We start from the raw sequence: 26,310 nt of genomic DNA on the forward strand, positions 1-26,310 counted from the left end.
AAAAAAATATATATTTTCATCGTTTAGATCCTAAGCTACTTAACATTTTGCGCCTGTTAGCCATACTCGTACATTATTCAACATATCAACATAAAACAAAAACGTACGTGTGGGGTAAACCTTTAACTTTAAGTAAACAATTGTTTAAACTTACTGTTGCATATTTCTAATAGTATACAAGCGCCGAAGAGCGGAGCTCGCGCTCGAAAATGAAAAGTAAACACGTGGTGACGGTGGGCAACGAAGCTGTCTCACTATCCGGCAAAGTCCCGACTCCGACTACAAAAATATTGTTGCAACAATGCTAAACAATTTCCAAAAATTAGGATGTTTAATGAACCTTAAACTCCACTTTCTTGATTGTCATCTTGACTTCTTTCCAGAAAATCTAGGGGCATTCAGTGACGAACAAGGTGAAAGAATGCATCAGGATCTGAGTGACTTTGAGAAAAGATATCATGGTGTTTGGGGAAAGAATATGTTGGCCGACTATTGCTGGTGTTTAAAAAGAGACACAAACGTAGAACATAAAAGAAAATCAATTAGAAGATCGTTTGAAACTAAACGTAAACGATTCAAAGCTGACGATTAATTTATATGCTAAACAAGGAGATTAATTTATTGAAAACAATTTTAAAAACAGTAAGGTGTAAATGGGGTGAAAGTCTCACCTTAATGGCTGGACACGTTACTGTTCTTGCCTTAACTGGCCGGGACATTCAGTCGTCTTGACTTAGTTGTCTGGACACGCTTATGTTCTTGCCTTAACTGGCCGGAACATTCAGTCGTCTTGCCTTAAGTGGCTGGACACACTCTTTTTCCTGCCTTAACTGGTCGGAACATTCACTCGTCTTGCCTTAACTGGCTGGACACACTCTTGTTCATGCCTTAACTGGCTAGGACATTCACTCGTCTTGCCTTAATTGGCTGGACACGCTTGTATTTCTACCTAACTGACCAGAAAATTGCCTTAACTGGCTAGCCTCCTTTATGTTTTCGCCTCATTCGGTCAGGAGTCGTATACATACGTATACATTTTTTCAGATATTTTAGACCGATTTTCTCGATTTCACCTACAAATGACCTCGGCATGACCATGATACGACGATAAATGTACTTAAATGGTGAAAATAACAGCGGCTTTAGAACTCAGCTAGCCCAAAAACTTACGTAAAAAATTTTTCAGATTTTTTAGACCGATTTTCTCGATTAGACCTTCAAATGACCTTGATATGACCTTCATATGACATTCAGATGTCCTTCAGGGGTGAAACTGACAGCGGATTTTAACTCAGTTACTCCAAAAACATAGGTATAAATTTTCTCAGATTTTTTAGACCATATTTCTCGATTTGACCTCCAAATGACCTTGATACGACCATTAGATGTCTTTGAATGGTAAAAATAGCAGCGGCTTTGAACTCCCAAAAACATACGTATGAATTTTTTCAGATTTTTTAGACCATTTTTGGCCATTTGACCTTCAAATAACCTTGAACCTGACGTGAAGGAGCTTAGCCAACCTCGGATTCGGAATCAGCGATCCAAAAAACCTATAAATACCCTGGTCAGGTCCGGTGATTATTCTTAGATCAAATGTTGACCCTGTGTTATTGGTTGACAGAAAGTGTCATTGACTACATTTTTCATGACGCATCTATTCCCAAATTTTTTTGGATAAGTGGGCTCTCTAAGTCACCTCACTTTTTAATTTATTTTTGTCTGTGTTACCGATATCTGAATATTACACAAACTGAACGTAAAAATAAGGTCCTTTAATAAAAATACCCACTGTGGCAGCTGTAGGACTTGTAGGAGTCGATTTATTTTATACATGTGACAAAAATTTTTATACGCTACACATTCTTTACTAGTTTTAATGGTATGCCCCAGAATTGCATCTAATTTGACATTTTGGTTGTATGAAATGATGAACTCAAATAAAAAGTATACAATAATATATTTAATAAATACTTCACAACTAAATCTCACGGCTAGAAACGAAAATTGGTGGTACTGAACCTCGGAGCCTTTAAGCTTTGCTCAAGCAGGAATTTCTTGTATTCCTCCTCGGTTTCCGTAGCCATCCTAAGCCTATCCTCGGCCTGCCGCATTATCCTGTTCAGGAAACTCTTATTTCTGAGGACGCACCTTTCAAAGTCTCTCTTCTTCAGCCTGTACACAAGGCTGGTCTCGATGGCGATGATAGAAGCGGTCCTGGGTTCCTCCGGCAGCAGCAACGCTATCTCTCCGAAGTAGGCTCCATCCTGCAGGTGGCAGATCTCCTTCCCCGAACGGGTGTACACCGCCACCGTCCCCGTAGCCAAGAAATACATGGCGTCCCCGTAACTCCCGTGCTGGATGATTGTATCCTGAGGCATGTACAGCTCCGGCACGAGATATTCCACTATACTGCTTATTTCGTCAGTGCTCAAATCGGAAAAAATGGTCACGTTCTTTATCATGTTCTTGTAGATGTGCAACGTCATGTCCTTCTTCACGTTACCAGAGAGCGAGGAGCTGACGACCTCCTCTTTAAAATATTTCTTTTGGTACAAGAAGTTATAGTAATCGGATATCCTCTGCTTCAAGTTCATAGGCAGCATCCTTCTCGTCATGTACTCATCCAGTTGGTTGATCAGCTCTAAAAATTTTATTTCGATCGATCTGGAGTTGAGGATGGCCCCCGCCAAGATGAGCCAAATTACGGCGACTAGTAACTTCCCCATGAAATACGTGAGTAATGCTACGACGTACTCTTCCGGCAATTCTATCCCATACAGTATCTGCCGGATGCCTAGGATATAAGCTGAACTCTTGAAGAAGGAATGACAGTATTGCCTCAAGATAGGTTTATCGAACATTTTACTTTTTTTGATCCATGATTTTGCAAAACGGTCCTGCGAGTCGAAAATGTATGATGTTACCTTAGGAACACCAAACTGCATGCAAGCCGCCCAATGGAATATGATAACAGCCGTCAGCAAGATGCAGACGAAAAGCGGAGCCGTCTTGGACTTGACTTGTAGGTATTGCGCCGACCTGAATATGTAAATAAACAGCGGTACCACCCTTACAAACTTAAGAGCCATAAAAGTATCCAGGAGAATATGGACAACATAGTATTGGTTCGTGTAGCGTGCTACTGAGGAGTAGTGTAAAATCCCTTTGGGGAACGAAGACAACACGTCACATATAAAATACGGACTCAGTATGTAATGCCTCGCGACGTTACAGAAGTCCAACTCGACAACGTTCTTCTCTGTTGTTTCTTTTATAAATCCAGTGAAGAAGGTCAAGATGATATCCAACCAGCAGAAGAAGTCTACAACGATGGTGTACTCGATGTAAAGTGGAATTTGTATGGAGTGTCCCGGTGCCACGAATGCGTTCATGGGCTTGGTGAACAGGGCACTCGTGTACAGCCAAACCAAGAAGACTTCATACATACCCCTGAACTTGCTAAAAGGGTGGATAGCGTAAGGATTTGTCCTCAGGTGTCTCTCTTGTTCCTTTCTCACTGTGAGGTCGCTTTTGAAATATCTCAACCGGAGCGGATTGGCAGGACTGATCAGTAAAATCGACTTGAGCTTTTGGGAGAAGGTCTGTGGCGTCTTTTCTAACTGCAATGTACAAGAGTGCATCGTTTGACAGACTGTTTTATCACCTTCAAAACAGTTATGTCAGATTTTCCTACTAGTCATACAGTTTGTGACAGTTATGACTACATGCAAATAGCTAAGCTGGAGTAGTTACAAACTATAGTGAAATAACAGAAATTGTTTATTATACCACCGGATGGGATACCACACTCTTGTACACTACTTTATTGTTGATTTTTCGAGAAAAAGTTATTCTTGATAAAAAGTTTTGTTTATCTTAGGAAGCCATGGGCAGTTATCAAATATGTAATAAAACGTACAGGAAGTCCAAAAAATTTAAAAATGAGAAATTTTCCCTAAGCAGTGCCTTTAATTTTTGTTTTCGTAAAATAAAAGAAATGTGATATGTGCAGGGCATCTGTCTTATTGAAATATAGGTTTTCTTCTGAACTCTAAATTTTCGTAAACTAGTTCTGCCAAAACAAAATTATTGAGATATTCCAAATACTAATTTTGATTAAGAGTTTCCTCCAAAAGTAAGGACAAATTATTTTATAATAAGTAAGTTTCAACGCAGATTTTTAAAATGTTTTTATTATTTGAAAAATGATATCCCTATTAAAAGATTTGCTTTGGTTGCCTGTTGTACAACCAAAAACGGAACAATACAGTTCAAGAAGTCATTATTAATAGACAATAAGCATGAAAGTTTTATTAGTTCACCTGAGAAAGCATCAGACATGAAAACCAAGATATAAAGATGGGTTAGCGTTGTTAATAGCACAATATCCACAAATCACAATTTACTCTCCACGTGACGTCATAACATGGCCGCGGGTATAAGCAATAATATATCTCTTAGTCTTTATATCATGTGCATTCAGTTTAAATAATGTTTAATATTTTGAAAATACATCTTTCCATTTTTTTTTTTCAGGTTGAGCAGTTCACGGTACTATGGCTGTTGTTCATAGTAATAGTGGCAGGCAACATAGGCGTCCTATACACACTGATGTTTGGCAGGTCGCGAAAAAGCAGGATGAACTACTTCATCACGCACCTAGCTTTTGCAGGTAAATTGATAAATCGACGAGAGGAACGTTACATCTAAAGTGTGTTTTCCAGATTTGTCCGTGGGACTAGTCAGCGTACTGACGGACATCGTGTGGAGGATCACAGTGAGCTGGAATGCCGGTAACGTCGCCTGCAAATTGGTGAAGTGCCTGCAGGTATTCCATTTCGTTACTTCTATCAGTATCTAGTACAAAAGTAAGAGGTGGTATATACAGGGTGATCCACAAACGGTGACCAAAAATAAAACCTCGTATCTTTGGTGAATTTTAATGGCAGTTTTTCGTAAGTTAAAACTTGACAAAATATTTTTAATTTTTTTAAATAATTTAAAAACTAGTAAGTAAAATAATTTGAAATTGGGCTCATGTATTTATGTAAACAGTGTCCAAAATCTCATGCCTTTTCCTAAAATATTGATGCTCCAGTGGCGGAGGTACAGGGTATCGGTGGACATATTTTTCTAAATAAAATAGTACGCCACTGCTTTACGGTAACAATCATGATATTTTCGGATTCGTCTTTCAATTTTCTACAAATTACTGCTTTCTTATATTTTTCGAAAAAAACCTGATTTTTGAGTAAAACTTAAAAAACGAATATTATCGAAATCTAAATGAGGTCTCAACAATCCAAGAACATGAAGCTACAGAGTTGGTTATGCGCAACGAAAATCACTAAATATATCTGTTAGCGCCTAATTAAAAAAGTTCAGTTATTTCCTGAACAGACCTCGTATATACTTCTTTTTCGTACAAACACAATGATATACAGGGTGATTCAGAACTTATCCAAAAAAACTTTTGGATGTACAGGGGACAGATACAATTTTGTAAAGAAAAAAATCAAAAAGGGCAATTCGAAAATGATTTAAAAATACACTTCTGCACGCCACTGGAAACTGGTTCACTGTAAAACCTGACCTCGCACAATGCGACCAGCATGGCGGCAAAGTGTGATAAAAACGGACCAAAAAGAACTTATTTTTATCCGCAAAATTCAATTGGTTTTGCCGCTATTGTTATTACTAATTAATTAAGTTAATTTGTGGCTAAAAATAATTTGACATACCTGATGTTACAACTGTTCAAAATTTTATTCACCGACGTGTAAACACATTCGGGTCCGTCTTACTCAGTTTCTACGAATTAACACAAATGTTGTCTTGCTTCACCATAAATTGAAACGATATCCATCAACTCCGAGTTGCTATACACACAAGCCATTTTTGACACTAACTACTAAAAAACTATTGTAAACACTATCGCAATGACGCGACGATTGTAAAATAGGATTTCAGTATTCGGAGTCGCTGTGGCCACGTGGCTCTCCACGCGTATTGCGAATGACGCTAGAGGCTACAGTTGTCCAGTTATGTAATAGTTGAAAGTACTACCACTTCAATAATTTTTTTTCTCAGAAACTATAAGGATTTTACAATTTTTTTTTACGATATTGACTCCATTTGTCATGCCACATGTATTCCCAAATTTTTTTGGATAAGTTGTGAATCACCCTGTATAGAAATAGTTTTCAACAGACAGATGCAATCGCATTTAATTCGCAACAATGGATTTCGAACCTTTTGAAAACATTATATCGGAATGCGCATGCGTCTGACTGGAAACTATTTTGAATGATGTTTAAAATCGCATTGTAATAAAGCATGATGTAAAATATCTAAAGATTTATAATAATTATAATCAGTATAATCGTTTAATTTATCTCGAATCATGTTTAAAGTAGGAACTTTATTTTCTTTATACATATTATACATTGTGCGCCGCATTACTTCTGGTAAAATCGTCAATTTTCTTTAATTTTGTATTTTTCCGTTTCCTCTTTGTACCGTGATCAACCCTTCTTTAATTACGCGATTAATAGGCCTTTTTTGGATATCATGGTTAATTCGTTAATCCGTTTCCTAACTTTTTCATCACAGTGTTCACTATTTTCAATTTTCAAACATTCATATATATTTAATATAATACGTTGACTTTTTACGTGTTAAACTTTGTGTTTAAACTCTTGAGTTTGTTTCGATACCTTTGACAAAAACCGGTTCCATTATTTGGGGATTTTCCCAAGTTATTTCGTTATCCTCCGCTTCAAAGAGTCTCCAGAGAGCCACGCTAAATTACTAGATAATTACATATAATATTTATTTCAATTACTATTACACTTTACGATACGAACAAATAATAATAACTAAGAAATAATAATATGTATTATACCAACAACATACCCCACCAAGCAATGTTCTGCACTGCACTGGGAAAGCGGCAAAGCTAAGTGAACCCGTGTACCATACAAAAAAATTATTTACGACCTAGCGGACCAGTACAGGTTTGGTTTGATGACCAGCGCGCCGCCGTCAATTCTACATCAGGTGGACTAGTTTACCAAAAACGGACTCGCGGAATTGCTATTCGAGTATAAATTACGAGACACATCATGGTCAAAGCATAGGAACAAATTTGAGGAGAAGTGCATACGGTCCTGTGCTTTAAGATTTACAGGTTCCAATTGACATCGTAACAAGTATAACATGTTATAAATGCGTCCACATATTACGATATTGCGCGTGTGGCTAGATTATGTCCTCCTCAATCAGAGCGTCGCGTATTTCTGGGACTATTTTGGAAATACTTTGTTTGGATACTTTAAATAAATAAATCAAACTGATAAGAATCCCATGTAAGTAAAAATTTAAATGTGATAGCTAAATCGTTCTCGCACGAGTATAGCATCTCTAAATTGCGTGCCCTTTTTACATATTTTGTGATCCACTCTGTTTATTAACAATTCAAAATCAGCAGTTGACATTTCCTTTTTTCTTTTCTTTGCTGCGCACAAAATTACACAAGCTGCAGCCACGAGTACCTACCACGTCTTTCTCGTTGGACATTTTCGTGTTAACAAAACATGAAGATAATTCAGTAAAAATACAGGGTGTTAAAAATAGAGTGTAAAATATTTAAGGAGGTAATAGTATGAACCAAAATAAGCAGAAAAGTCTCAATAAACATGGGTCCGCAAAAGTAACGGTTGCGGAGATATGGAATGTTTTATGTTTTTTAGCCCCTTTTTTTATTTTGCAAAAACGTTGTGTATTTTCTTATAATAGTTGGTTGATGTTTAGTGAAATAAACAGTACGTATTTGACAGTTGTTCTCAGTGCACAAGTTTTCTTTCGCTATGGCTGGTTACTCTAACGCAGAATTAACAGACATGCATTTCATGTATGGTCGTGCTAATGGGAACGCCACCGAAGCGCGACGTCTTTATGTTGACGCTTATCCAAATCGCCAGATTCCTTCACAACGCATGTTTGGAAGAATTCACCAAAGATTGCGTGATACCGGTTCCTTGAGCAAACAGTGCCATTTATCCGGAAGACCAAGGTCGGTATCCACTCCTAGAGCAGAAGAAGAAATTCTAGCACTGGTAGAGCAGAATCCAGGTACGAGTGTGCGGAGAATATCAGCCGAGGTAGGAATTAGTGGTCCTCTTGTTTGGAGAATCCTTCACGAGCAACTGCTTTATCCATACCATGTGCAACGAGTACAGGCCTTAAATCCAATAAATGATCATCAAGCACGTTTGGTTTTTTGCCGCTGGTTTCTACGTCATGATGCTGAAGACCCTCGTTTTCTTGCAAACATTCTTTTTACTGATGAGGCCGGGTTCACAAGAAATGGAGTGTTTAATTTTCACAATACGCATATTTGGGCCGACGAAAATCCTCATGCTCTAATAGAATCTGGACATCAGGCACGTTTTTCATTAAACATTTGGATGGGTATTGTAGGTGACAGGTTTCTAGGTCCTGTTGTTTTACCAAACCGATTAACAGGCGCTGCTTACCTCAACTTTCTGCAGAACACACTGTATGAGTTTTTGGAAGACATTCCTTTGAATCAGAGGCAACAAATGTGGTTCCAGCATGATGGTGCTCCAGCTCATTTTTCCATGGCCGTTAGAGAGCATTTACACCAAACTTTTCCACATAGATGGGTAGGAAGGGCCGGACCTGTTTTATGGCCTCCAAGATCGCCTGATCTGAACCCTCTAGATTTCTTTGTTTGGGGATATTTGAAGACATTAGTGTATGGTACTCCTGTAAATAGCCTGGAAGAGCTGCAGCTACGGATTAATCAAAAGTGTCAAGAAATCCAAACCAAGGAGGGTGTTTTCGAAAGAGTTCGAATATCGTTGAGACGAAGATGTCGTGCCTGCTTGGAAATGGACGGAGGGCACTTTGAACATCTTCTGTAACTTTGTTTTTTGTTTGTTAAAAGCTTCCTTTGTCGGTTTATTCCTAATAAAATAAAATGTTTGAAAAACGAATAGTGGTCCATATCTCCGCAACCGTTACTTTGCGGATCCATGTTTATTAAGACTTTTCTGCTTATTTTGGTTCATACTATTACCTCATGAAATATGTTACACTCTTTTTTTAACACGCTGTATGTGGACGTATACAACATGTTTTGTATAACATGTTAGTAAATGAGGACGGTTCTTTTACGGCAAATGTAGTAACCGCACCTGTATATTAATCTGTATCTTCTAGGTTATCGTCACCTACGCATCAACTTACGTCCTGGTGGCACTGAGCATTGACCGATACGACGCCATCAGACACCCCATGAAGTTTTCCGGTAGCTGTAAGTAACAGAATATTTACATAAAATATCCGGTTTCATTTCCAACTTTTTACTTTTTAACTTACACAATCGCGCGTGGGTCGAAGTTCACACAAAAACAAGCCCGAAAGATTACATCGAAGGTGTAGGCGTAGGTACGCCCTCTCGAGTTCAAATTAGAACTTCGCCAGTCAGATATATAACTTTTGTTGTTGTTGTAATGAGGGTTTTTCAGGGAGACGGGCCAAATGCCTCATAATAGCCGCCTGGCTGTTCAGCGTCCTGTTTTCCATACCGATATTAATCCTGTACGAAGAGAAGGTCATCCAGGGTAAGCGTCCTTCATTATCGATAATATTCGTTAATTAATAAGTCGTATCATATTTTAAAAATTGCGGCTTGTTAATAATTAAATACTAGGTGGTTCAGGCTTTAATCGGGAAACTTAGGTGATGGGACCATTGTTTTTTTTTTCAATATAGGATACGCAACAGATTAGCTAGGTCAAAAAAAGAGATCCACAGGTCAGCAAAAATACAGGAAAAGATGTACAGCAGTATGATTTTTTTTACTAACATATGTGCTAGTTGTAATATTTTGCAAAAAAGTTAACTGCATTCTCAGATTTTTGTTTCAATGCGTTACGGTTCCCAGAAACCATCATTATTTCCTTCGCAACTTTCTTTTTCTTATAGACAAAACGTAAGAAAAAATAAAGTGCAACGATGGTTCTTGAAACCGTAAAATTGAAATAAAAATCGGCGATCATAGTGAAATTATTTGTAAAAAGTTGTCATAATAGGCGTAATTACCTATCTGGGAATCTGGAATTGTGGGGAGGGTAGCTTAGAAGCTACAGCACTTAGATCTGAACCGTTAACATGGTCAGTATTTTTTGGCTGTATCCTTGCTAGGTTATTCTAGGAACTCCTTAACAAATTGACGGCTATTTCAAATGGTCATTTTAGATAAAAAAAAACCGCGGAGTGGTAAATTAGAGGGTGGAAATTGGAGATAGGGTTGAAAATGCACCCCTTTCAGTTTTTTAATTATAGCTTGAATACGAAGCAAAATTTCGTTATAGTTCATAGGAAAAATTATTTAAAGAATTGAATTTCCATCGAAATAGCTTATTTAAAAAATGTAAAAGGAAAATTTTATGTAAAAAAAATCGTTAATAAACAATTTGAAAAAAAAGCAAAAAATTCGATTTTCTGTTATTTTTTACTTTTTTGCCTCCAGTTTTTTTTTTTGAGTAAAGATAAGTCAAAACCTATTGCTTCATGGAAAAAAGTAGATAAAATTTCCTTCAAAACGAGAGGTTGTAAAGTATTTTTGGATGAAAATTGACTGACATATGGCCACTCAAACTTAGCCAATTAGCCAATTTTTTTATTTTCGTCGCGCTTACCCTTACGTTTTAATTCTCATTTTTTGCAAAAAAGGAAGGAAATAAGACGTTCAAGGATTTTCATCACATGACTTGTTCGAAGGGTCATTAAAAATGAAAAAACAGCGGGGTGCTATTAAATTAGAGGGTTGAAATTGAAGATAGGGGTGAAAATGCACTTTTGCAGTTTTTTAAATATAGCACGAAAACGAAGCAAAATTTCGGTATAGTTCATAGGAAAAATTTTGTAGAGAATTGAATTTCTCATCGAAATGGCTTATTTAAAAAATGTAAAAGGAAAATTTTATGCAAAAAATCGTTAATAAACAATTTTAAAGAAAGCAAAAAATAAGATTTTTTTATTTTTTTTACTTTTTTAATAAAATAATTTAGTAAAAACTTGAGAATTTAAGTACAATAAAGTTTATTAATAATGTATATACAGTGTGTCCACGGATGGAGTTGACAAGAGGAGAAACTCTTTTGTTTTTGACTTTATCGAAAAATGTCACCCTTTATAAAAAGTTCTGCCCCTCGAAAAAATGAGACTGTCATACAAACATCTTAGATTAGATATACAGGGTGCTCATAAATTAAAAAAACACGAAAATACTAGAGAGAAGTACCATTATTTATTATTTTACACAACAATTTTATAGAACAAATCTGTTTATAACCTCAAATAATGTCCTAATACAAATTTTAAAATACAAATTTCAGTTCTGATTTTTACTCTAGGTGTAGCTACTTCCAACCTCAAAAATTGAAATTTTTTTGGATATAATCAATAACCTATTTCTATAGTTTAGAATTTAGTAACATCTGTTATTTCTAGAGATTTTCCAAGCTATTCTTTTTTTTTATTAAATTGAAATTATATTGAAATGTAGTTTTCACAGAATAATAAACTACAGAAATAGTTATGTATAATTTTATTAATATTTTGTTAAGGCTTTCAACTGAGCCGTTTTCTACTGAAATATTTCAAATCCTTGGATGTGTGAGCACTTTTTGACTAGTTTCTTCTCTATTTCTGTATCTACTTCTGACTTTAAGCCTTTTGGCACTGATTTTTAAGCTTGAATTTATCCCTTATGTTCTTCACTACAAACACAGAAAATCCTGCAGATAGCTGATTTACGCACAAATTTTTTACAATGATTTGAGTTGAAAGAGAAAGTTTTTTATTGCAAATGTTTACAATATATATATCACAAGTAAGAGGACGCTATACAATGCAAGTATGTAGTAATAGTTAGAATTCGGTCAGCGAATCCGGAAAAACTATATTTGGTTTATTCAAATTTTTTGGAATTGTTGTGTGAAATTTTCAGGTAGATTTATTTCCATCTAAATAAGTACTCACTCTGGCTACAGACTTCCGCTCTGGCTACATAATCTGCGATATCCCAGGGTCGACGTTTGATCACAGCACGAGATGACTCCGCCAATTCTCGGGTACTGGTGTTCCGTTCGGATTCTGTCACTTGGCCTCTCCGGATTTATCGCGATTTATGGCTATCGACTTCCCCATTGTGGAATCTTACTGTTATTCTAGATTTATGTGAAGCAACTCGGTATTATTTTCTCGATATTTTCGCGAAAAAAATCGAAATTGGACGAAGGTTATCGGCAATCAATCTGCCAACAATATCGTGATCTCCTGATATCGTGCTCAGGGTTTTCTACTTCACAAGGATAGTTGGCTAGATGCCCTTGAGTATTGGTTTGCTGGGTTTTCCACGCTTATGAAACAGCTTCGTACTTCAAATTCGAAAGTCCACTGAAATACCAAATGTACTAAGGACTTTTGGAATACGATAACAGCTCGAAAATGAAACTCACCTCTAAATGAAACCATTCACTTGAAATCGTTTGTTCTATCATCTGGCAAACTTTCCTGAGTAAAGCCTGACCATCTATGGAAAAGTTTCCGTATTGACACGTGTACCATTACGCTCCTAAAGCGACGGCCGATTCGTAACTTTCCAGGTCAGAACCAGTGCTGGCTCGAGTTCTCGGCCCAGTGGAAGTGGAAGCTGTACATGACCCTAGTGTCGCTCACGCTCTTCGCCATTCCAGCCGCCATCATCACCAGCTGCTACGCCATCATCATCGCCACCATATGGACCAAGAGCTCCACCAGCTTCGCCAAGCCGAAGAAAGGCGCTACAGAAGGCCGTCTAGGTAACATCTCCAGATCGTACTTAGTCGGTGTTATCGGTGGATCATGAAAATTATTTTACTTCTCAGGTGCATGTTTTCAATTTAAGGTTCCGACAGTTCTAGGAGGGCCAGCTCGAGGGGGCTCATCCCCAGGGCCAAAGTCAAGACAATCAAGATCACCTTCGTTATAGTCAGTGGTGAGTATGCTGTTGAAATAATAAATTTTATTGCCAATACGCGTCTTTTACAATATCTGCATTTTTTAATTTTCTTAGTTAACAAAGAATTAAAAATTAATAAAAAGTAATCAAAATAATTTTTTTAAGAGAAAATAATGTTGGCACTGTTTTTATGTTAGAAACAGACATTTAATATACGGACATGAAAATTTTTCAGTACATTTCTTTAAATATTTTTTATTAACAAATGCAATTAAGTACATATTTTTCAATTTTTTTTGCATTTCATTCTGTAGACAGAGTATATTATTATTTAAAAAATATGCTTTCTTAAAAATTTTTAATTGTTTATAATATATTTTTTTTATTTTATGGTTGTTTAAATAATATATTAATAATTCTTTTCTTTCTCTAAATTTATAATTTGCAATTTTCCATAAGATTACAGAATTTTTTTTTGAAAATTTATTTGTTTATTTAGTTAACAATTTATTATAAACAGTCGTCAAAGGTGCTGTTATTTTTTGTAGATAATGAAAATATATCAAAACTAACCATAACTATATAATTTTTTGTCAAAAAAAAATGATTTTGATTTTTAATAGAATTTTTTAATTTGGTACCTATCTCGGGATATCAAAGCGGCTATGTTTACTTATAAACAGCTATAACTTTTAAACTGTCTATTAAAGATACAGTTATGGACATTCAAGACAATTTTGTAGAATTTTTATTGATCTTTCAGGTGAGTTTTCGACCATGTCGACGATAATATTTTGAAATTTTTATATTAACATTTAATATCATATTTTTTTTTAAGGTCGGTTTTGCGACGCCGTACGTGCATTGCTTTCGACGCTAGAAGCCGTATTTTCAACATTAAATTAAAATTATAAATAATGACGATAGAGATAGAGATTTGGGAGTTGGGACATTTTTATAGGAAATTTCTTCTTCTTAAAGGATCTTTTTCAAATTAACGCTAACGTTTATATTTTTCGAGTTATTTGCAACTCTTATTTTTTAATCTTTATTCGTTTGATGAAGATAGTAACAATTTATTTGCGATTAAAATTTTATTTTGTATAGAATCTTTACCTACATATAATTGTCTCCGCTAACGTACTAGAACGCCATTTCTCATGTAGTTTAATGGTGGTAATATCGGCCCCTGCGTAGGCTAAGAGTGCTCCTTATAAGTTTCCGGATGAGGCAAATTGAGATAAGTTGCTGCTTCTTTTGACTCACTCCTTATTTTGTTGAGGCCAACCACTTGTTAACACATTTTCCCTGACATACTTCACAAAAATTATTCAACTTGTAGTAACTGCCAGATGTAAAGCACAGTATTTGCGGTATATCTTCATTTGGTCTGGACTTGAAATCACAAAACATGTCGGAGCATGAGTTTTGGAATCGGGAATTCTTATAATAATAACACCGCCCAACAAAAAAAAAAGGTATGTGAACTTTACATTAGGCATAAGATTTCCTGTGTATTTTTGTCTCCTGAGCACGAATCCATAGTCTGTTTTGCTCCATCACCCTTCAGTTTTCCGTAAATGACTGAAAATCGATAAAAATCTTCAGTAAAATTTAGAAATTTAGGAAGTGACGAGATCTTAACACGTGACACATGATTTTACGACGTAATTGTACCTCCTGGATCTGAATTCGTTGTCAGAATTGCTCCATAACTAGAGGGTTCTCAAAGCTTCACAAACACCAATTATTAAAATTACCTGAAAAGTTGTTCAAAATTAGTTTGAAGTAATTAGTAATTTGAATTACCTTTTTCTAGCAGAAATCTATTATCAGGTGCTTCTTGTAAACATCTCTCAAGGTATCCAACTGATTTGCTTTTCAAGTATGGTAATAGTTTTCGAATTTTCTGATATTTACGTTTTTGTGGTATCCAGTGTACTTTTTAATATGGAATATACTGACGATAACATCGAAGGTTTAATTTTATTAATTTTATGTTCGAAATGTGCCAATAATACCGCTTCGGACACTTTTTGAATTTTCTTCGAACTACACCACTCTTTGTAAGCAATCTCGTACTATCTCGACGATTTTTTGGGGATTAATTGTGAAACAGCACTTTGTATGAATTAAACACTCTTATAATTACATCATACAGGGTGTTTCTAAAATAGGGTCCCAAACTTCTGCTGCGTTTATAACTCATTAAAATAAGCCCAAAAGTTCCTATTAACATGTGCCCTAAAACGCACCCTTAGGAAGTTATATGCCCTTAAAAGGGCTCAAACAAAACTGTTTTTTTCCAATAAATTGCAGTTATTTTTATTAAGCGTTGTGGCAACGTCAGTCTTTTATTTGCCATGGTAAACAGATTTTTGTAATTTTTGGCCTAATAACTTAAAGAGCAGAGTAATTTTCAAACTCAATTTACTCGAAAACCATTGGAAATATCGATTTGGACAAAGATAATATTTTTTACGTAAAATTGTTAAGATTTTATAAATCTGTAGAGAAAACTGTAAAAAAATTGAAATAAAAAAATTACGGGCCGAAAACCCCCTTCACCAACCTAAATGGGACGCATATGATTTGCATGTCGAAAAACGGAGTAGCCCATGTTATTTAACGTAAAAAGTTATGCAAGACCCATAAATTTTTTTCTATTTATTTTCGACCGTTTTGTCAATAACAGAAAAAAAAACAGTTTTGTTTGAGCCCTTTTAAGGGCATATAACTTCCTAAGGGTGCGTTTTAGGGCACATGTTAATAGGAACTTTTTGGCTTATTTTAATGAGTTTTAAACGCAGCAGAAGTTTGGAACCCTATTTTAGAAACACCCTATATAATTCTGGCACTATTTTTTTTATTAGGTTGCTATCGTTATGATAGTCATCCCGCCTAAATCGTCTTGATTTAAACACGGTTCAAAAGATTTAAATTATAAATTATTATAATTAAATTATTGTATATAACAGTTGTCTTATTTTATTGCAGTTCGAAAAAATATTGTTTGCATCTCGAACGCGAAATCCTTTTGCATTCTCGAATGCATATTTAAATAATTTCCATTCTTGAACGCAAAACTACCATTACGCATTCTAGATACAAAAATAACTCTAACACAATTTTGATAAAGTAAAATTATGTATACATATTTTTTTCTTGATAATCTGACATATGTATACGCCCAACGAGCACAAAACCGGTATCCTGAAAAAACAAGATACGAGCCCTCGACATATACGACATATGCAAATGCTACACATCCCGTTCCCCTCAGACATATCAAATTTTCCGATACATGAATAAGTTCTCCGTTTCAGTGTTCATAATATGCTGGAGTCCCTACATCCTCTTCGACCTCCTGCAAGTGTACGGCCACATCCCCAACACCCAGACCAACATCGCCATCGCGACGTTCGTGCAGAGCCTGGCGCCCCTCAATTCGGCCGCCAACCCCATAATCTACTGCATATTTTCCACGCACTTTTGTCGGACTTTATGGTAAGTGTGTGCTCCCCTACGTCGCAGAGGGATTGGTTTATGAAATGAATTTTTCAAACGCGCAACATAACATGTATTTCTTTAGATACAGTGGCGGCTCGTCGGGTGACGCAAGTGGCGCACCGCTTCACCTAGAATTTCCGTTTGGTTGTGCAATTTAAAATTATCTTTAATTTTATATAAATTTTATAATTTAGGTATAATTCTATATTGATAATGTATTGTGTTTGTTTGTTTAATACGCAGAAATAAACAGAATAGTGGCGCGGTGAACGCNAGAGAAGTATGTTTTTTCACATTTTCTTACAAAGTTTTCCATTTTTAGGTCCCTTGCGACACTTATGCCAAAAAAATTTTGTGATAAAATCGATACTTCTCTTCAACTTACGAACATGGCATAAGTGAGAAATACGTCGCTGTACACATTATTTTTTTGAAAAGGAAAATTGAATTTTCACAAAGGTGTCCCGCAGTCCATCTTTTAAATTTAGTTTATTGTACTTATCTCTCGGTTACCTGTCAGTACTCTCAGAGGCATAAACGAGAAAGACGTCGTCGAACTTCAGTCTAATATCTCCCGGTCTATTAGGAAAGCTATTGGATGCAATGTACGATGTAGAGTTCAAAATATCGGCATCGAGGCTACTCTAATAATTCTGTTGCTATTTTACAAGGGCACAGGTTGAATGAACGATTTCACGTACTTTGGTTGTTACAAAAACTAGACATCTGATTGTGTTCCTACACGATACAGGATGGTATAAAATTTCCTAGCCAAGGATGCTGGGACACAACAATAAATATATATTTTATTAAGGTGTCTTATTTGAATTCTACACGCAAGTGACGCAAGTGATGCACCACTTCACCTAAAATTTCCGTTTGGTTGTGCAATTTAAAATTATCTTTAATTTTATATAAATTTTATAATTTAGGTATAATTCTATATTGATAATGTATTGTGTTTGTTTTTTTAATACGCAGAAATAAACAGAATAATGGAGCGGTGAACGCCTTCTAAAAAAACATTGCCTTCGTTGAGCGCGAACATCAACCTCGGACCATACAACGTATAGTATACAAAAGTGATGCAGATTGAAATCAGTCTGTATTCTGCTTCTCTTCGTATAGTACGATCGTATTCGATGCAAAGTAATAAATCATTGCCTGTCAAGGGAATCAGTGCAACACATTTTATAGGGGGTTTTGGAAATTGAATAATTTCTTTATGCATTATGGATTAACAGTTATATATTTATGAAGGACAAAATGAAAAACAAAGGCATCTCCTTCGCACATTGGGCGGCAGGACAACAATACATTTATTACTCCCTTCATTATCCCTCATATGACTTGTGTCTTGTGTTTTTTGCGGCGGCGCGCGTGCCGGCCTGGCGTGGTCAGTTTCGTTTCGGTTGTATTGGTGCTGCGTGTTTCTCGCTCGCGATATTTGTGAGGTTATAACTGTTATAAGTGCAATTATATTTCTTTCGGGCTATATGTGTGTTTCGCGCTATTATTTGAGAATTTGTGAGTGAAATCATATTTCTTGTGCTCCGTAACAAAAGTGTTTTTAGTGTTTTATTTGTGTGCTGTGTGTGTGTTTCGGGCTATTGTTTGTGAATCGTGAATGCTATTATATTTTCTGTGCTAGTGAAGTGAAGTTTTTTGTATTANTCAAATTTTGAAAGCATTTTTCTTTTGACCATTTTTCGATAGTTTGGATTTTACGTTGTCAATCCATTTTCCGTTTGGAGAGTATGGAAGCTTTCTTCTCGTAATACAAAGCTTGCTTATACAGAATTCTGGAGATAGGAGACAGTTGTGAACTCTTATGTACACCAACATTTTTCAACAAACCATGTTCTGAAAAAACGGCAAATAAAAACTGATATTACATTAACTCATTAATATTACATACTGCGTGCTACAAGATCATTTAACCTTATTTGAGAATTTTCAGATGTCTGACGGTACTGAATTGCACCCAATTCATTATTTTCATCACCTAAAATAGAAATACAGCTAAATGTGATACTAAAATATGCTTTTTATGAAAATTAAAATACATGAATGTTGACTACTTAAACTCTGTATTCATGAAAATATACTTACCAAAATGTACAAAGGTAGAACTGGTTGATGGACCAGGATTATTTGGTGTTGACATAAATATACGGCCATCAGGTTTAATTTTGCTGTGGTTTAACTATATAACTTTTTATTTGGCAGACAATAAACAAACGTATTAACATATGACAAACGTCAAAAGTACATAAACAAGGGTCAAAATCAAAACAAAATGATACCTGCATTACCTGCGTTTGAAATCACAAAAACTAAATAGCACCATCTTACGATATGGAAGCCGAAGTTACAGTGGAATGTTAGGTATGCAAATGGTATAGGTTGTTGTATATCAGATTTCATTCTATGTTAATATTCCATTTTCTATGTATAGTATATAAAAGTGACGCAGATTGAAATCAGTCTGTATTCTGCTTCTCTTCGTAGCGTTCTTTACGGCGGTTGTCATGGCAACGAGGCGGCCAATACGGCGCGGCGTGGGGGAATGAGTAACGCGGAAATTCTTAGTTAATATTTGTTTTGTATAACAATTGTAGAAATGTTTCCCATGTATTATCCACTATTCAGTATGTATTTTATTGGACACTACATTTTTCAGATGGAAACTCGAGGACAAAAAGGAGTTTTTAAATTGCGAGAAACCTCTGCCTTATTCTCTCGATATGGAAAAAAGGGGAAGTCAAAAGACAACGTGTACTTTCGAAAGTTTCGGAATGAATGGTATTCGGAGTATAAGTGGTTGTGTGGAAGTGTTCATTTAAAAAAACTTTACTGTATGCCGTGTTTAATTGTGGGTGTAAAGTCGGGCGTGCGGAATAAGAAAGAATCTAACAATTTTGGGAACGCCACGCGAGATTGTTGTAACCATAACGCTTCTTTGGAACATACATGTACGGTGTGCGTTAATGTTCGCAGAAATCCACAAGCCGAACTAATATTTCTATTTTTTATAAAATCTAAATGAAAACCCTACTCACGAACGTCAGTTTTTAGGTAATATTGCAAATGCCACTAAAAATTTCCAGATTTATTTAAAGCCGTTTGATCTTGAAAATTTTCGCCAGCAGCGCTTTTTTCTTTTTAGTCAACCTACGAAAATCTAGACGACCTATCTAGTCCAGTCATTGAAGTAAATACGGCGTTACTGTATAATTTCCCCAAACAGCACCGATTTGCACCAAAATTTGAATTTAGGTTCTACTTACCCTCTACTTCAAAGTTGACCCTGTGCCGGGGGTTGCTTTTTATTTTTTAGGGATGAAAACTACTCCTATTCGAAAATAATTACGGAATTGTAGATTCGAGCNGACAATTTTTTGCTCTACTTTGCATCGTATACGATCGTACTATAGCGTTATTTACGGCGGTTGTCATGGCAACGAGGCGGCCAATACGGCGTGGGGGAACTAGCGACGCGGAAATTCTTAGTTAATATTTGTTTTGTATAACAATTGTAGAAATGTTTCCCATGTATTATCCACTATCCAGTATGTATTTTATTGGACTACATTTTTCAGATGGAAAATTGAGGACAAAAAGCATTTTTTAAATTGCGAAAAGCCTCTGCCTTATTCTCTCGATATGGAAAAAAGGGGAAGTCAAAAGACAACGTGTACGTTCGAAAGTTTCGGAATGAATGGCATTCGGTGTATAAGTGGTTGTGTGGAAGTGTTCATTTAAAAAAACTTTACTGTATGCCGTGTTTAATTGTGGGTGTAAAGTCGGGCGTGTGGAATAAGAAGGAATCTAACAATTTTGGGAACGTCACGCGAGGCTGTCGTAACCACAAAGCTTCTTTGGAACATACATTTACGGTGTGCGTTAATGTTCGCAGAAATCCACAAGCCGAACTAATATTTCTATTTTTTATAAAATCTAAATGAAAACCCTTCTCACGAACGTCAGTTTTTAGGTAATATTGCAAATGCAACTAAAAATTTCCAGATTCATTTAAAGCCGTTTGATTTTGAAAATTTTCGCCAGCAGCGCTTTTTTTCTTTTTAGTCAACCTACGAAAATCTAGACGACCTATCTAGTCCAGTCATTGAAGTAAATACGGCGTTACTGTATAATTTCCCCAAACAGCACCGATTTGCACCAAAATTTGAATTTAGGTTCTACTTACCCTCTACTTCAAAGTTGACCCTGTGCCGGGGGTTGCTTTTTATTTTTTAGGGATGAAAACTACTCCTATTCGAAAATAATTACGGAATTGTAGATTCGAGCGTGTAATAGGTTGAAATCATCTTTAAATAAGTAATTATGATGAATTGAAAACTGTCAATCGCTAAAAATCACCCCCTACGACAGTAATCATTAAAAATAATGTAGAAAAATATTATTCAGCAACTTGGAATAATTTAATCATATAGTGATATTAAATTAAGATTTTTTTACTGTTTTAATTTTTTATTATTTATTTATAAGTTTCTTATAAAAACCACCCCTTACAAAAAAATCATATTTCACGAATTTGTTAACTGTAAAATAAAGGTCGAACGCGAAAAGATCAGTTTTCGAATATTGCGCATTATTATTGCAAAAAGCGATGGATGTTGATGAAATTTATGGAAAAGACGGTCAATCCAAAACCCAACATGTGTGCCAAAGACCAATTCAATTGACCGTGAAATTGTTGCTCCAGCTATTTGTTAATTAATTTCATTCGTTTTTTTACAACTAATTGTTTAAATACTAGACGTTAATTTTAGAAGTTAATATCGTAGATCAAAAAGTTGATATTAAGTAGCCCTTTGCAACTAATAAAGTAGGACGCGCAAAACAGCGTTATAAGCAAATTGTTCCAGGGTCAGGCAAAAGCCGCTCGAGAATTCGCTCTTTTGCATTAAATAGAGCTAATTTTTATATATTCAAACAGCTATTTTAACAATAAAAAAACTGTACATCATTTTGTTTCAGGCTGCTGACGCCGTTCAAGTGGTTGTGCAAGAAGAAGAAACGGAAAACGACGGAATCTTCTACCAACACGCAGAGTAGCAGTTTATCGGAGTTCCTGACGAACACCCACAAAAAGAAATCCGATGCCTCGGCTTCTAACTCTCACACAGTATTAATCCATGCCAAAAATTAAGTATTAGGTGTATTTGTATGTTACGTTAAGATAAGTGTAATAAAAATTAATAAACGGAATGGGTGTTTGTTTGTTTAATACCTATATTACAGGAACAGGTATCCTTATGTTGTCTAAAATGTCGATGGAAATCTCAAATTTTTATCAAATATTAATACCATTAAAAAGCATAATCTTGAAAAAGAAACATGCCCACCAGTCACGCCACTGTTTTTCAATAACTTCGCCTTTTTTTGTAACTTCAATTAATATTGTTTAATTTTAATTAATTAGTTTATGAAGAAATTTAAATATTTTTAAACAGTACATAACTCATAAAAAAATATGTGTACCTTGTTTTTCCATCAATTAAACTTTAAATTAAAAATTATTAAGAGACCTGCGTTGCCTCCAATATAAAATGATCATATGGCGCAGAAATACATAAACAGCTAAAAAACTAATTTGGTGCATATTTTTTTTAATATTATGCAGACACCACTTCCCACATGCACGCCTCTGTTGACATGATTAATTCTGGTTACTGCAAAAAATGCCTTTTCACATTTACCGGCAGAAGCGAACTCTATTAATAATCTGCGAAGTGAAAATTGTAATAAGGTAAGTAAATTAGTGCCTACTGGAGTTGTTGAAATATTTTTTCAAAATACTTTGGGTGATTATATTTATTCTTTTCAACCAATAAAGATATTATTAACAGAATAAAAAATATTAATAGAGAAGCATATGGCATAGATGAATTGATATAAAAATGATTAAAATTATTATCCCTTATTGTATTGACATTGTTACAATCATTTTTAATAATTCAATTACTAGTGGTATATTTTCAGATACCTGGAAAACTGCAGAAATAATACCAATACCAAAAGTTAGAAATTCCAGTACTTATAACGAATTAAAATCAATATCTACACTATTTAGCAACAATTATAAAAGTTTTGGCAAGTAACTAACTATTTAGAAAGAAATCAAATTTTACCAGTCGGGTTTTCGTAAAAATCATAGTACTAATACTGCTATGATAAATCACTGTCAACGATATTGGTTTATTAGATCCAATTAAGGTATTCGATTTAGTATCTTCTGAACTTTTATTATCCCAGTTATTTTATATTGGATTTGATCAGGGTGCTATAGTGTGATTTCATAGTTATTTACAAAATAGCAAAGGGTGAAAATGAATCATGAATTAAGTTCACAATTAAAGTCAATAAAAAGTGGTGTACCACAAGGTAGGATCTTGGGACCAATTTTGTTTTCTATTTTTATATTTGACTTCTCATCAATATAGTGAAATTTGGAAGATTGCGAAGACATGTACGCAGATGATATACAATTGTACAAATCTTGTTCACATGTACCGCTACTGAATCAACTGAATAAATAAATTGTGATTTGAATAATATTTATATCTAATTGGTGCAAGAATAATGGTCTCAGAATAAATCCAAATAGTATCATCAGCATAAAATTTGGCACATACATTGATAATAATTTAAATACAGACCGAATCTGACCCTTGTGTACTATTTACATAGATACTATAAAAATTATCAACTTCAAATAAATTTATGTTTACAAGGATTTGAAAGTATTTAAGAATAACCAACACGTGTTTCGTAAAATATATATACTAATGTGCTTAAAACTTACAAAAACCGGTATAAAAGAATATTCCTAAATTTAAATAAAGTAAAAAACCATTAGCCGTGTTATTCCTAATACGCATGCTCGGAAAGAATTGTCTCATACGCAGGTGATATGTTATATCTGTCACCATTAGCGTATTTTCTCTTCTTTTGTTTAATCTTGTTACTTTCTAGTTCTACTAAGTATTTTTATTGTTTTTCTTGGTGTTGTACTGTGCGACTGTGTTTATCGAGTGTTTTTTCTTCAAGTGGTTTATTACAGACGTATTCTTAATCACAACCAAACTTTTCTCCTGTATTTTATCCTGTTGCGAGCCTACTTCGCTTACACGAAATTATCTTTAATGCGCATGCTCAGTAACATTGATATAATTTTAATTTATTAATTACTGTAAAAGTTAATATTGTTTTATAAAAAATATGTAAATTCTATAATTCTTTTAGTTTGTCACTTGGGGTTTGAAACTTCTTAAATATTTCTAAAATTGCTAGAATATCGCGATATTTAGGGTCATGACAAAGAAGAAATTTTTTGACACTTATGTCCAAAGTACATAAGGTCGAAAATCGATCTAGTAAAAATATTGAGAAATTTTTCATGACAATGTTCACTAGGGTTGCTTATTATTTGGATATGTGACTACTAAAAAGGTCTATAAGTGAACGATGAACGATACGGCTCTTTTCTATTTATAATTTATAATTCTGTCATTTCCATTTACTGTGATTTGAAAATTAATGAAAATAAATATACAAAAACAAAATACAAAAAATATAAATAATAAATAAATTGATAACAAAAACAGTCTTGTAATTTTGATAAAGTAGTATTTAAAAAAAGGAGGAATTTTATCTCCGTTTAACCAACCTTAGAAAAAATGCGTTCACTCGAACTTAGCAACTATACCTACAATCTGTTTTTTTATAGTCATGTAATTGAGGATATGTCTTTTTTACCTGAAGATGAGGAATAAACTCCACTTAATATTTTTAATAACTGAAGATATGCCGAAAATCTATTTAAAAAAATGTATCAATCTCAATTATATGTACTAGGTACTTTAGAATTCATCTGATTTTATAAATTGTTGACAATTAATAATTGCCCCAAAAGAATATCATCCATCGCATTGAATCTTATGCGAACGAATTTGATGAGAAAACGACTGCTTTTTCCAGTTTTTCCACGACACCGTACGCAAATATTGAATTCTACCCTCTTTTCTATATACCTACCTATTTCCTAGAATAGGAACACTTTCCAATTTTATTAAACTGTATTATGCAACATGTGGATATGAAGTAGGTGTTGAGGAAAAACCGAAATTTCCATCTAGGTGTTTATTGGAAATGTAAAAATATTCCTTTATATGTAAAATACCGACTCGGATATATTTGCTGTGGGTGATATTACCTTCCAATTTCTTTCATTTCCCCTTTGAGGTAGGCAAAGTACAATAAAGTATTGCAAATTGAAGTCCTATAAACGTTGGATGTGGGACATGAAGTTGATTAAATTATGGTAAAGCGAAAGAATATTTCAACTATTACCTGTTCCCGTTACTTATAACATTTGAAAAGCATTTCTCTTTACTCTCATTCAATTTATGTCACTAGGTATTAAAAAAATTGAAATAATTGGTCAGAACGTCTTAGGACGTCTTCCTACGGCTAATGGAAAAAAATAATTCAATGTAGCAAACAAACTTCTTCCTGTCATCAATATTAAAAATATACGTTTATCCTCTAATTAATAATTAATTCTAATAAGTACACAAGACAGTTTTTAATTTATTTGGGCTACAAGGATTCGTTCAAAGAAATTAAGTTAGGTTATTAAATATTAATATCAGCCTGGGGTACACTTCGTCAAAATACAGCGCATTATCAGACTTAATTACAAGTAGGCAAATATCTCTTGCTTTGATACTGTATTTATTCTGATCATATTATGCTTATTTTGTTTGATGGGGGTATTTTTTGTACCGAGAGTTAAAAAATTAACCCTCAGCAATTTCACAATTTCGGTATTCATATTTCATTCATGAACGATGAACGTTAAAAAATCCGATCTTGGAATCGGCTGTGAAAAAAGTTAATCAGGTCGTATTAAATTATCTCTATGGAGTTTTAATATTCGTCAAATTTCTGTAATTGCAAATTAATTATATCAAACTGGGAAAATCTCTGATAAAAATTTTGTATAGGTAGATTTATATGGAGTTTTTCTGGGTCGAAATTAATAGGTACCTACTAGTAGAGGAACAGAGGAGTCTCCAAAAGGAGTACTTGAGTATTATTTCTTATAAGAGATAACACAATTTTCATTATTGTCATTAATTCAATACACAAATATGTATATAAATTTAAATTTATTAATTAAATTTATTTATTAATTTATTAATTAAATTTATTTAAGTTTTTAATTTGACATTTTAACTATACAAAGTTCAAAATATAAACATTCGAACATATATATTTTGAACCCTGTAGAAAATATTTCTGCGACGGTTATGGTCACGGCCAGTGTTGCCAGATCTCCTGTTTTAACAGGAGATCTCCTGTTTTCACTCTCACTCTCCTGTTCTACTGTTTTCACTATGAGATCTCCTGTTTTTAGTTTCAATGTCTATTCTTCTGGTTTCTCTATGAAATCTTCTGTTGATTATACTAATTTTCCCCAGAATAAGAATATTTTAGTACGACACTGTTCTCTAACGGCACTGTGTTCGTCACTTGTAAATATTTTCAGTCCTGTTATATTTTCTGCAGCCCAGTTCATGTACATATTTAAATTTTAAATCCGCAATTCGCGTTTATATGAACTGGGCCTAACAGAATAGAAGGCGAGTTCGTTTACTTCAGCGGGATTCCGGGATTTATCATTTTGACAACTGACAGTTGTCAAATCACGTGACGTACCGATGTAATTG

At 34.5% G+C, this 26,310-nt stretch overlaps 1 protein-coding gene across 1 annotated transcript in view; it reads left to right on the top strand.

Annotated features, from left to right (window-relative positions):
• Nucleotides 1-21,770, top strand: part of LOC108909662 (cardioacceleratory peptide receptor-like) — a 99,434-nt gene extending 77,664 nt beyond the window's left edge. The window contains exons 2-9 of the mRNA XM_018714055.1: nt 4,540-4,675; nt 4,728-4,831; nt 9,250-9,343; nt 9,558-9,653; nt 12,705-12,899; nt 12,986-13,075; nt 16,366-16,546; nt 21,554-21,770. Of these exons, the coding sequence (XP_018569571.1) occupies nt 4,540-4,675; nt 4,728-4,831; nt 9,250-9,343; nt 9,558-9,653; nt 12,705-12,899; nt 12,986-13,075; nt 16,366-16,546; nt 21,554-21,725 (1,068 nt within the window). The 3' untranslated portion in view covers nt 21,726-21,770. The remainder of the gene's footprint in view (nt 1-4,539; nt 4,676-4,727; nt 4,832-9,249; nt 9,344-9,557; nt 9,654-12,704; nt 12,900-12,985; nt 13,076-16,365; nt 16,547-21,553) is intronic.
• Nucleotides 21,771-26,310: the final 4,540 nt, after the last annotated feature.

This window comes from Anoplophora glabripennis, unplaced genomic scaffold, assembly GCF_000390285.2.
Source record: "Anoplophora glabripennis isolate ALB-LARVAE unplaced genomic scaffold, Agla_2.0 scaffold493, whole genome shotgun sequence".
Classification (NCBI taxonomy): Eukaryota; Metazoa; Arthropoda; class Insecta; order Coleoptera; family Cerambycidae; genus Anoplophora; species Anoplophora glabripennis.